Source organism: Hevea brasiliensis, chromosome 11 (genome assembly GCF_030052815.1).
Source record: "Hevea brasiliensis isolate MT/VB/25A 57/8 chromosome 11, ASM3005281v1, whole genome shotgun sequence".
Lineage (NCBI taxonomy): Eukaryota > Viridiplantae > Streptophyta > Magnoliopsida > Malpighiales > Euphorbiaceae > Hevea > Hevea brasiliensis.
Window position 1 is genome coordinate 83,010,519 of NC_079503.1, and position 13,521 is coordinate 83,024,039.

Here is a 13,521-nt window from a genome sequence, read left to right on the forward strand (position 1 = left end):
TAACATCTAATAAGAGGATAATCAAAGCCTGTGCGCATACCATGGTATTCAAAATAAAACAAAGCTAACTCCATTGTCTTCTCAACAAATGAGAGAGACGTGTAATAACCTAGTCAAGCATCTATAGTGAAATATAAAATAATATCATAAATCTCTTTGTCCTTTTTGTGAGCATAAATCATAACACAATTCAATTCAATGTCAATTTCAATATCCCATAATTTTATGCTCATTACAATTCAAAACAAATTTTATCCATTTCCCATGTCAAGTATATTTCAATCAAAATTTTTCATAAGCTAACTTTATTCAATTCATGACAAAATGAAATCATAACTAATTTCATTTTCCAAAATTAAACTCATTCATACCATAACACATTTCAATAATTATTGAGATAAATTCAATATTTGATAAACATAATATAATAAGAAATAAAATCATTTAGTCAAAAGACATATGAAGAAACATAATCAATAAAAAAACTAGTTGTGCACAAACCTCTTTGTTAACTAATTTACTCCACCTTTTGGTTTTTTCTTGAAGATCTCTTTCTAGTCTCTTTTTTAACTTAAACACATAGTTTACATGTTTCAGTACCATATCTCATAGTAAATCCATTAATTTATTTCATGCCTACGTAGTTGTAGCCTTAATTTTGCTTAAATTGGTATCCTTTGAATTTTATATTTTGGGGTTACTATTCATTGCACTATTCAAGTCAAAATATTGACTTTTTCCTACTAAATAGATTTATTAATTCTAATTGCACTCACATACCACATTTTGAGTCATGTTTTTGTTGGCATTGATTGCCAAATTCAATTCAAAGTCTATTGGGGTTAAATATCAAAATTTAAATTTTGGGTTACTTGTTTTTACTATTCCATTGGTTTGCATACAGTGAAAATTTGGATAACTTTCCTTCATCAAAGTTGTTCCTTAATGTCTTATCTTTAATTCCCTTTTTGGATCACTCAATTAGAGTTTTGTAGCTCAATTTATAACCATTTTCCTAAAGCTGGCCAGATTTGTATTTACCCAGAATTCTGGGCAGGTTTTTGGTTCTGGCAGTTTTGGGCAACCAATTTTGGATAGTAAAATGACTTGGTTATGGGAAGAATTTGGGTTGATGTTTTTCATGAAAGTTTTAGTACTATTTTATAGCTTTCTAATGGTTCAAAAATCAGGTCATTTGGACCTGCCTAGACCAAGTTATGGCCAAATGAACAAACACTGTTCATTTAATCATTTTTGTACAGTGGCATTGTGCCAATTTCGGGTTTAACCTAATTATTCAGTATCTTAATGTCATTTTCTGGGCATGGTTTCTACACAAAAATTGTGACATTATGTGTCTACTTTCATATCCAATTGGCCTCACACCAATTGGGTTAGCAGAATTATAGTTTTGGTCCCCGAAAGGGACTTAGGTCAGGCTGTCCAGTAGTGACCCCTCACCAATCCGAATTTTACTTAACTTCTCACCATTCAAACACATTCTAAATTCACCATTTAACCATTTTAAACCTCAATTAGGTCAAAGTACATCAATTTACCAAATTCTCAAATTTTCCACCCAAAACCCTAAGGATCAAAATCCTAATTTTGTATTTGCCACATTTCATGAAATCTAAACACACCAATCATTTATCCATAGTCTCTTAAGCATAATTACACATTTAATTATATTAGAACACTTCAATTCCCCTCAAGTGCCAAGCCAACCAAAATTTCTCCCTCCCCCCAATCATGCAAAATTTTCAATTTTCTTCATATAATTCCATCAAAGCTAACTTAATTTTAATAAATTTTCACTAAAGAAGAAGATTAAATTACTTACCTCACTTGAAGAATTTCAAACTTCTTAAATCCTTCACCTTTCTTTAATTTCTTTCTCCCAATCTTCTTTCCAAGATGCAAAAGAAATATTTAAGTGAGAAAATTGAAGAATTTATGGAACTTTTTAGGGTTTTGAAAGCTTAAATTTAAGCTTTCATGGAGGTTGAGAGAGAGAGAAATGGGAGAGGAGAGTGGCGGCATACATTGAAGAAGAAGACTAAAAATTATTTTTCTTTTAATTTGTTATTTTTATGTGTATTTATCTCATAAATTGACTTGGTCAAATAATTAATTAAATTGAAATTAATTATGACCTCATGCTGAGGTCATTAGGGTGATGTCATAAATTGTTGTAAATTTTCATTTCTTTTCTTTTATTTTTCCCTAACTTCTTCAATTTAATTATATATTTCACAATTTTCATTTCTCAGTTTTTATTAGACAGTTAGGTCAAAAGTCACCTCTAGGGGTGAATTGACCAATTTGCCCCTCGCCGGTTTGATCCGGTTTGTAAGTAATTCGATATTTCTTCCGGAGCCCTGACCTAATTATTTGACATACTTATTAGCTCTTTTCCGTGATTTTCTCTTTTCCACTAGGTTCGCAATAGTCCTTAGGACCACGGCATCATAATTTCCCGTTTAAAATTAGAGTTAGGACTGACCTCGCAGTTACTTCCCGAGAAAGTCACCCATCGCTGTGACTCTCGGCTCATTTAACTTTTTATGCTTATTTTCTTTATTTATATTTTTCCTTCTTATAATTGTTATTTATTTTTATCTATGACTTTTCTGAATGTCACAGATATAGCTCCAGACGTCTTGACTGTCTAGGCAGACATCAGGCGTCGGAACATTAGACTGTACAGGAGCGTCCAATATGAGGGCGTTACAAAGTTAACTACATAAACCTTTACCTCTAGTCTATGTTATATGCCACATAGTTAATTATTAAATTGATCAATGTATAATTAGCTATATGAGCCTTTACCTCTAATCTATGTGACGTGCTACATAGTCACTTATTAAATTAATCAATGTATAATTAACCATATGAGCTTTCACCTTTGATCTATGTGACATGCCACATAGTCTATTGTTAAATTGATTAATGTAAAATTAACTATATGAGCATTAACCTATGATCTATGTGAAATGTTATATAGTCAATTATAAAATTGATTAATATAAAATTAAATATATAAGCCTTTTCCTCTTATCTATGTTATATGTCACATATTCAATTATTAAATTGATTAATGTATAATTAATTATATGAGACTTCACCTATTATCTATATTATATGCCACATAGTCAATTATTAAATTAATTAATGTACAATTAACTATATGAGCCTTTCACTTCTGATTTATATGATATGCTACATAGTTAGTTATTAAATTAATCAATGTAAAATTAACTATATGAGCCTTATATTGTGATTTATGTGACATGTCATATAGTAAATTATAAACCTGATCAATGTAAAATTAAATATATAAGCCTTCACCTCTTATCTACTTTACATATCACATAGTCATTATTAACAATTAACTTTATGAACATTCACATATGATTTATGTTACATGTCATATAACTAATTATAAATTGATCAATGTATAATTAACTCCATTTAATATAATCTACAATTATATTTATGTAATATAAATTAACAAAAAAATAATTAATTAATATTATAACTCTTAAATCATACTTTATATTAGTCTTATTTTATAATATATAGTAAAAAAATCACTGTTTTTATCACTATTACATATATTATTTGATAATTTTAATCGAAAAAATATAATTTTTCTTAAAATAAAAATATAATTTATTATTATTTACTAAAAAAAGATAATATAATTAAAGAGAAATTATTAAAAGAGAAAAGAGTGAAAAATGAAGAAAAACTTGATCTCCAAAAATATTAAAAGTAGAAAAGATATTTTATATTATTAAACGCCTTTTAATCCCATTAAATATGATCCACTTGATCCTCCACCATGGTCGTAATTTAAATATCCTATTTACTCAGCAAACGTATGCCTATCTTCGCTTTCCCTCTTCAATTTTAAACCCGACCGAGAAAGGAAAGCGAAGAAACACGAAGAAGGCAAAAGGCAGAAGAGACCATAAACGAAAACTGAACAGATCCCACAATCGCCACTGTCATTACAACCAATAGCAACGGTGACAGCAACGCCACCTCCAGCACTAGCACCAGCAACAGGATGTTCAAAATCTTCAACAAGGGGAAAGAAACTGCCAGCGATTCCTCACCCCAATCTTTGCCCTCTCCATCCTTGTCGATTTCTTCGTCCTGTGTGACTGGACCTCCTAGGCCTATCAATCTGGTGTACCGCGATAGGGATGGGAAGTTCCGGATGGATCCAGAAGCAGTTGCCATGCTTCAGCTGGTTAAGGAACCAATCGGTGTCGTTTCGGTTTGTGGTCGCTCTCGCCAGGGAAAAAGCTTCATTTTGAATCAGGTAGGTTTTTTTTTTCTTTTTTAGTTGCTTGGAGTGACGTAGTGAAAATTTTGGTTTCCTCTTTGCTATTTTGATCCTTAGGGTTTGTTAATTATTGAATTTTGAGTGGGATTTGGTTGGTGGTTTTGATGATGTTATTTCAAGTAAAAATGCGGTGGTTCTTGGGGTTTTTGAAGTAGTTCGGTACATCAACTGTGCCACTGAAACAGTAATGTGGATGTAAATCATAGAAATTTTTGGGTTTTGTTTTTTTTTTTTTCTGCTACGTGAAGTTGTGAGCTGGTTCTGGGTTTCCAACTGAACCGAAGAACCAAAGCACCGAATCGGAACCAAACCATACCGAACCTAACTGTTTTGGTTCTGTTCTGTTTCTTTATAAAAGACCAAATTGGAACCGGAGGACTGATTTTATATATATGGTTTTTAGATGTATTTTATAATTTCAATAAAATTATGTATATTTATATGTAAATATTACATATATATATATATATATATATATATATATATATATATATATATATATATATATAACTTAATTTTTCTTTAATTATAAGTGCATATAATTTAATATTATCTTTTATTTTTTTTAACTTTTTAAAATAATTTTAGTTTTAAATGCATTAAATCATCTTTTAATTCTTAATTATATGACTAAATCAAATGTTAGTCATATAATATACTTTTTATATATGTATCTTTTAGTTAAAGACTATGTAATTAAAAAATACTTAAAAGATAATATAATATTTTTATGAAGGAATATATTTTTGATATTAATATTATTATCATTTTAATGTTAGTATTATTATTTTATTGTTATTTTCATATTAGAAATTTAAGATTGTATTTTCTATTTTAAAGTGAACACAAGTATTTTGCAGTTTTAGCTGTAAATATCGAGATTTGAAATGAAATTAGAACCAGAATTGAAATTAAAAAATAGAACCAAAATTAAAATCGGAACCATAATGAAATTGTTTAGAATTGAACCGAAACTAGAACTGAAGTTTGGTTCCTAAAAGTCAAAAAACCAAAGGTTTGGTTCCTGTTCTTAGCTAGAACCAAAGTGGAAACAGAACTGAAACCAAGCACCCCTAATTTTAATAGTGGAAGTGAAAAATGAGGTGGGCTGGAGATGCCTGTAGCAGTCAATTGCATCAAATTTACTAATGGAGACAAGCGAAAATCTCTCTCTCTCTCTCCTCCTCTCCCCTCCCCCCCCCCTCCTCTCCCTTTTAATCCTACAAAGTTGGTGTCACTATTTCTTTATTTTAAGAGTGGTTAAATCAGGAGGTTCTTGTTGTTTATTGCTTATACTTGCATTTTAGAAGCAAATTAGAGTCCAGGTTGGTGTCCTCCTTTCCAGTTTTGGTAGCACTAGCAGTACTTCATTATAGAGTTCCTGTGCTTAGCAACTTTTATCTTGATGTTATACATGGATATTTAGTGAAATATTTTCTCATATTATTCTATTGTAATGGCTAAAGTTCACTTCAGGACAAAACGCCCCCTTTTTTTTAACTTCTTCTGCTAAAAGATGCTGCTACATTTTATTTTCTAAATTATCTCCCAATCAACTAACAGAGAGTTTGTTTTAACTGTTCAAGGTTTGTTGGCTATTGTTTTTGGCCATTTTATCTGGAAAACTACAAAATTCTGTTACTGTCGAGTGTCAACTAATTTATTTTTTTTCATCTCCATTTGAGAAGTCTTCTGTACCTCTGGCTGTTTTCACTTCATGCTGAGAAAGAAATTTTTAATTCTTTCTTCATAAACTCACACCAACCATGTCATGGCATCATTGTTCTTGTGGTAACTTTGGTTGAAACATTTTTTGAATTTAGAGAACCTTTATGGCTGGACTATATTATGTGCTGCTGTGAAATTTTATGATTACAGTTAACATTTATTTCTTGACCTGTATCACATGACTGTTGAGATTGTCACTTATCAATTCTTTTAACTAGGACCTGTACTTGGGTTATGTGCTGTAGCTTCTTGGGAAGAGTAGTGGGTTTCAGGTAGCACCAACGCATCGACCATGTACAAAAGGACTTTGGTTGTGGAGTGCACCTATAAAGAGAACAGCTCTTGATGGGACTGAGTACAATCTTTTACTATTAGATTCTGAAGGGATAGATGCTTATGATCAAACAGTAAGTTTCATTTCCTTTTATGAGAATTAACTGATAATTATCTCTTTGGTGATTTATTTGATTAGTTCAAGAACTATATGCTGACTCATGTCAAATTTCATTCCTTGTAACATACGGTTGGCTACTTATTTTGCATAATTATTATCAGTACCTTGCATTTCTCATTTTATTCATTTCACCTACTGTTTTTTGAATAATTTTCAATAATTTGTCATCTTATGTTTTACTGCTGTGCTACCATAATTTCCAAGTTTCTGTTCTTTGGCAGGGGACTTACAGTACTCAGATATTCTCTTTAGCTGTTCTCTTATCTAGCATGTTCATTTACAATCAGGTTAGAACATGGTCATTCTAATAACATTGATTGTTTATTTTTTAACATCTTTTCATTATAATGTGGTACACTTCCCAATACATATTAATTTGCGCTGTTCATATATTTCCACGGTCCTCTTTTACTGAATTTCTTATTCACTCACCTATTTATCCTCTTCTATTTAGATGGGTGGCATAGATGAAGCTGCACTTGATCGTCTGTCTCTTGTCACTGAAATGACAAAACATATTCGAGTGAGAGCTTCAGGAGGAAAGAGTAAAGCTTCTGAACTAGGACAGTTCTCCCCTATATTTGTTTGGCTTCTAAGGGTATTGAACTCTGCAGTATTTTATTCTTATTGTCCTTTTATGTTTTGAAAAGTTTGGTTTTTGACATCATAAATGCTCTAGATTTTATGTAAATGACTTGTAATGATTGATTTCTTGCAGGACTTCTATTTGGATTTAGTAGAGGATAATAGGAAAATAACACCCCGTGACTATCTAGAGCTTGCCCTAAGGCCAGTTCAAGGTAGTGGAAGAGATATAGCTGCCAAAAATGAGGTAACATTTGGCATGGGTTTTATTTCTTTTTACAAGTAATTTGACAAAATTTTCTCTAGTAATTCTTCTTTATACATAGCTCTGCATTTTCTTCAAGTGGTAAAGATGAATTTGCAAAGGAAATTCCATTTTGCAAATGTGTTGGACATGATTCTCTTTGGCATTAATTTCTAAGCCTCCCTTACCTAGAATGTGGGGTGCATTGATAATAACATATTTTGAATTCTGTTTTTTTTTTTTTTTTTTTTTTTTTTTTTTTTTTTTATGTTGGAGGTGCTAATTATGCATTAAAAATGATTTGATAGATTCGAGATTCCATTCAAGCTCTCTTTCCAGACAGAGAATGCTTCACCCTTGTGAGGCCTTTGAACAATGAAAATGATCTCCAACGACTTGATCAAATATCGGTTAGTAATATCTACACTTCTCTGTGTGTGTGTATGTGTGTTTGTCTAAGATTGTTGTCTTAAGTAGTTGGGTAGTAATCTCTTCCTGGTACATTTCTTAACCCTTTTATTTTTTGTAGTTGGACAAATTAAGGCCAGAGTTTAGAGCTGGACTGGATGCATTGACAAAGTTTGTTTTCGAGAGAACGAGGCCCAAGCAAGTTGGGGCCACTATAATGACAGGTCCAATTGTTGTTGGTATCACAGAATCTTATTTGGAGGCTCTCAATAATGGTGCAGTACCCACAATATCCTCTTCATGGCAGGTTGGCTTCCTGTTTTGATCTCTTTCCTATTATGACAGATTAACGTAAGGGAAGATTGTTTTCACATATAGCCAACCCCAAATTTTTGGGATAAAGACTTAGTTGAGTTGAGTTGAGTTGAGAACGTAAGGGAAGATTGTTTACACTATTGGTCTTTTTTGTGTAATTCTTTTCACAATTCACTTTTTATTCTGTTTGGAAAATGGTTTTAAATAAGTATTAGGTAATGCTATGATAGTGATTTATGAATGTGCATTAATAATGTGGAGCCTTCATCATATGTCATGTAAATATGCATTAATCATAAATATAACTGTTATTTGGCTTAATTGTAAATATGATTAAACATATATAAATAAAAAAACTGATGGTGCCACGTTCTTTGAAGGCAAAAAGAGAAGGAAGTAAAAAAATTATTCCAAACCAGATTTGTTCTCTTATCATGGGTAGGAATAAGAAGAATAGGAAGGAGAAAGTAAAATTGAAGATTCTTGTGATTACACATCAAGTTATAACCAAAGAGAGCTGAAGGTATATTTGTGTCCACCGTGATACACTGGTTAACTTCTTCTTCTCCTTCGATAAAACACACAAAACCTTTTCATATGGAATTAATCTTGCAAGCTAAAAATAGCTATAGCCTTGATTTCAACAAAAAGGTGAAAGATTGTGGGTTAAACAAATCAGAGATGTGATACAAGAAGAAATTTTCTATCATATTTTGGAATCTATGAAATTTTACAATTTCAGATCTATGGGTGGATGTTTCACCCTCACTTGAAACTGGTATCCGCATTAACTGCTATCTTTATTCTGTGGTGTGAAGTGCACCTCTCTTAGGATAGGATATGTCCAGCCTATTCTATATCTTAATGACATGGTCTATAGAGCTTTTTGCTTCCTTCTTTATCTGATTTGTTTTTTCCTTGTTATAAGCAATTACTTCATATGTTGCATCCGTTGTATATATGAAATGTACCAGATGCAGAGTTTCTTCTTCTTTATTGTTATCAACTTCAAATCTACATGGCATCAGATGCTGCTATTTATTCTTTTTCTTCTTCCCTAATATGTTATTTTACAGAGTGTTGAAGAAGCTGAGTGTCGAAAAGCACATGACACTGCCACTGAAGTTTATATGTCTACTTTTGACCATTCAAAGCCACCTGAGGAAGTAAGCAGACCTCTTATCCAAATTATTTGATGATTTCCGTCATTTTTCTAATTTCAGTAATGGTAGGTTGCTTTGAGGGAAGCACATGAAGAAGCAGTTCAAAAAGCAATGGCTGCATTTAATGCTAGTGCTGTGGGGATTGGTACAGCAAGGATAAAATATGAAGGGCTTCTCCATAAATTCTTTAAAAAGAAATTTGAGGTGATGGATATTTAGAATACAGTGATGAAACATTTAATCTATGCCTTGTGTTGGTTATTGCATTTCTGTCTCTTTTGGAGTTGCCCCAGTACCCTTGAAATTGGAAATTATGCTGTAGAATGTTGACATTTGTATGTTGAAGTTTTGCAATTGACTAAAAATTTTGCTGAGGTTATATTCTGGGGCGTCTGTGTGCACGAGGTGTGATCCCCAAACCACTTCTATACATTTCAGTCTTTAAAGTTGATTGATCCTGTAGTAGGAATGAAAAAATAGAGCAAACTTGTTCTTCTGGACTTTGGAAAACCTTGTTCATTGGTTGTGAGAAATTACTATGTAGGCTATTACTTTTAAGTGAAAAAACAGGTGGTAATTTCTGTGTATTAGATGCTTGTTTGCATGTTCAGATGCATTTTATGCAACTGGTTATATTGATTTAGATTGGCCATTGATGCAGGAGTATAAGAAGAATGCATTTATAGAGGCAGACTTGCGATGCTCAAATGCTATACAAAACATGGAAAAAAGGCTCAGAGTAGCTTGTCATGCTTCGGATGCAAATGTGGATAACGTTGTGAAGGTGCATGTTCACATTTAGTTTTTCTTGTGCATGTAGGGAGAATCTATTTTGTTCTTTGTTTTTCTTGTTCCTCCACATTGCTATTGCTAAAGAAGTTATGTAGTAATTTTAAGTCTATCTGCTTCTTCAACGTCATTGCTAGATGTCTTGAGGTGGTTAACATTGAAATGTGGGCCTAATTTAAGAAATAAGGCTACATTTATCTGTTGATGGGTAAAAAATGTAAAGCTAGTTAGGGTCTATTTACCATAGTTGGTTTTGTCACAGAGGAGCCTTTAGCTAGGACCCTGACATCCATTAATAGGTTCATGGCTCCATGCTTGAGCTGTTGTGAGCGCCTATATCTGTCACTGCTTTTGTCATCATGTAGTTGATATTTTCTTGTCGTATTAGTTCTTATGATAATGTCTGAGATATATCATTGACAAGAACTTATGGCTTTAGAAGAACATCTATTGTATGAGGATGACTTGGCAGGCATCTCCCTTATGTGCAAGTTCTTTACTCTTAATGGTTTGACATTAAACTTGGAATAGTTTTACAGATTTTTGTTGTTTTTTGCATTCAATTATGATTCTACTTTTTTGTGAATTTGTGCAGGTTCTTGACAGCCTTCTATCTGACTATGATACATCATGTCATGGCCCAGGGAAATGGCAGAAATTGGTCATTTTCCTACAACAAAGGTCTGTATCTGCCTCTTCGTCGCCTTTCCTTTTTGGTTGTTTTTAAGGTTTCACAGATTGAATTTTGTTTATGGGAAAAAAAATGTATGCCATTGTCATCCCCAGTGTTGAAGGTCCAATCCGTGACCTTGCCAAGAGGCTTAATGATCAAATTGCATCTGAGAAGACTTCCCTCTCATTAAAATGTCGCTCAATTGAGGATAGGATGGAAATGCTTAACAAACAATTGGAAGCCAGTGAGAAACACAGGTCTGAATACATGAAACGTTATGATGAAGCTATCAGTGAGAAGAAGTTGTTATCAGATGACTTTGTGAAGCGAATATCTGATCTGCAGAGCATTCGCACTTCACTGGATGAGAGGTGTTCTAGCTTATTGAAAACAATGGAATCTACTAAGCAAGAAGCCTTAGACTGGAAAAGGAAACACGACCATTTGTTATCAAAGCAGAAGGCTGATGAAGACCAGATCAATTCAGAAATTAGAATTCTCAGGTCTCGAACCAGTGCTGCAGAAGCGAGGCTGGCTGCTGCTCATGAACAAACCAGGTCAGCTAAAGAAGAGGCAGCAGAGTGGAAACGGAAGTATGACATTACTGTAAGAGAAACTAAAGCTGCTCTTGAGAAGGCAGCAGTTCTGCAAGAACGAACAAGCAAAGAAACACAATTGAGGGAAGATGCATTGCGAGAGGAGTTTTCTAGCCATTTGACAGAAAAGGTCATCTCTCTGTGTTAAATGATGTGTGCATGCAATAAACACTTTTTTGTTAAATTATTTCAACACATTCATGTGATGTGAGTAAACAGCCATGTATGATTTGTCTATCAATCAATGTGCAGGAAGAGAAACTAAAGGAGAAAAATGGGAAGATAGAGAAGGCTGAGCAGCGTTTGACAACTTTAAATTTGGAGTTAAAGGTTTGTTTCTTGGATTATTTCATTATGGAAACAGACTTTTGTCTCTCTTGTGGACTTATCTTCTCTCTCTGTGGCACATACAAGCATGTGCATGCAAATGCGAAACATTGAGGGACATTTTAGATGATATGTTTGACTGATAACACATTTTGCAGGCTGCTGAGTCAAAAATTAAGAGTTATGATTCCGAAATATCATCCCTGAAGCTTGAAAGCGAAGAGTTGGTTGAGAAATTAGAGTCTGTGAATGCTAGGGCGCAGTCTTACGAAAGAGAAGCTAGGATACTGGAGCAAGAGAAGATCCATTTGGAGCGGAAGTACCAATCTGAGTTTGAGAGGTTTGCAGAAGTCCAGGAAAGGTGTAACTATGCTGAAAAAGAATCTAAGAGGGCCACTGAATTGGCTGACATAGCACGTGCTGATGCAGCATCTGCTCAAAAGGAGAAGAGCGAACTTCAGAAATTGGCAATGGAAAGATTAGCCCAAATTGAGAGGGCTCAGAGGCATATTGAAGGTTTGGAAAGAGCGAGAACTGATTTAGCAGATGCAGTTGATAGAATGCGTGCATCAGAGATGGACGCTCTCTCAAAAGTTTCACTGTTAGAGGCAAGAGTTGAAGAAAGGGAGAAAGAAATAGAGTCACTGCTAAAATCAAATAACGAGCAGAGGGCTAGTACAGTTAAAGCCATTCAGGATCTTCTGAATGATGAGCGAAAAGCTCATAGTGTTGCAAACAAACGGGCAGAAGAACTTTCTCTGCAGTTGGAAGCAGCACGGGCAAAGCTTGATTCACTTCAACAGGAGCTGACGTCAGTTCGTTTGAATGAGTCAGCATTGGACAGTAAGCTAAAGGCTGCTTCCCATGGCAAACGCATTAGAACTGATGATATCGAGATGGGTGTAGGTTCTGTTCGAGACATGGGCACAAATGATACTAGTTTAAGACCGAATAAGAAGTCCAGGAGCACAAGAAGCCCTTTAAAGCACACACAGCTAGAAGATGATGGTTCAGTTTTCAAGGGTGATGAGGATAACCAGAGTCACCAAACTGATCAGGAAGATTATACTAAGTTCACAGTGCAGAAACTCAAGCAGGAACTCACAAAACATAATTTTGGTGCTGAGCTCCTCCAGTTGAGAAATTCAAATAAAAAAGACATCCTTGCTTTATATGAGAAATGTGTTCTCCAGAAGTCATAAGAGTTTTATAACTGACTTGTATAGGAGGGTGCTTGTAATCTACTGGAAGTCTAGTTAATAGAACAGTGTGCGCCGAGAGGTTGTGTAAGTTCTTGGGAAATGCTGTTGATGTTAAAGGTTGTATTTTTTTATTTTTATTTTTTTTTTCAGTAACAGCGAGGTGAGAAGGTTTTTTAGTTTTAAGTTTATTTAATTTCTACTTTTATAAATCACCTGTAAGAATATTGGTTTTTGCTTATGGCAGAGTTAATTTTGTGTGGCGTTTCTGGTTTGCTGGACAAATTCCCTGCTTTCTTTTGTGGAAAATGGCACAAACTCTACCTGAGTATAGTAAAGTTTCAATTGGAAAAATTATATAATACATCGGTTATTTTATTTAAAATAATTTATATGAAATAGTAAATTAGTGAGTTGAAAAACTACAATTATCCTGTAATTTTTTTTAATTTTAATAATTATATTTCTATATTTATCATATCATATAATGTGCTGACATGGTAATACTGTAATTTTTTTTTTCAAACTAATTTAAATTTGGTAACTTAACAATTAAGTTCATAAATGATTATATGGTGTCACTCATATTTATCTGTTAAGTCTCAATTGAAATTTTATAAAGTAAATAAAATATCATTAAAAAAATTTATAAATATTTAAACTCATTTAATAAGAAAATCAAA

The 13,521-nt window shown here is 33.1% G+C and overlaps 1 protein-coding gene across 2 annotated transcripts; it reads left to right on the forward strand.

Moving 5' to 3' along the window:
* The first annotated feature begins 3,836 nt into the window (after window positions 1–3,836).
* Window positions 3,837–13,102, forward strand: LOC110650307 (uncharacterized). 2 transcript variants are annotated; one of them, XM_021805234.2, is made up of 14 exons: window positions 3,837–4,333; window positions 6,331–6,492; window positions 6,761–6,826; window positions 6,994–7,137; window positions 7,258–7,371; window positions 7,677–7,778; window positions 7,898–8,083; window positions 9,168–9,257; window positions 9,324–9,458; window positions 9,916–10,038; window positions 10,639–10,724; window positions 10,830–11,442; window positions 11,565–11,642; window positions 11,798–13,102. In XM_021805234.2, exons 1-14 carry the CDS (start codon window positions 4,076–4,078, stop codon window positions 12,839–12,841), a joined length of 3,201 nt encoding a protein of 1,066 aa, XP_021660926.2. In that variant the 5' UTR covers window positions 3,837–4,075; the 3' UTR covers window positions 12,842–13,102. The 2 variants fall into 2 exon arrangements, with proteins under 2 accessions (XP_021660926.2, XP_021660927.2); XM_021805235.2 differs by having other exon boundaries at window positions 4,194–4,333; window positions 6,304–6,492.
* The last annotated feature ends 419 nt before the right edge of the window (window positions 13,103–13,521 follow it).

Coding starts and splice junctions, on each gene's coding strand:
- LOC110650307 (XM_021805234.2), top strand. CDS start 4,076: ATGTTCAAAATCTTCAACAAGGGGAAAGAAACTGCCAGCGATTCCTCA. Junction 6,827..6,993: donor GCATGTTCATTTACAATCAG/GTTAGAACATGG, acceptor TCTTCTATTTAG/ATGGGTGGCATAGATGAAGC. Junction 10,039..10,638: donor ATGTGGATAACGTTGTGAAG/GTGCATGTTCAC, acceptor GAATTTGTGCAG/GTTCTTGACAGCCTTCTATC.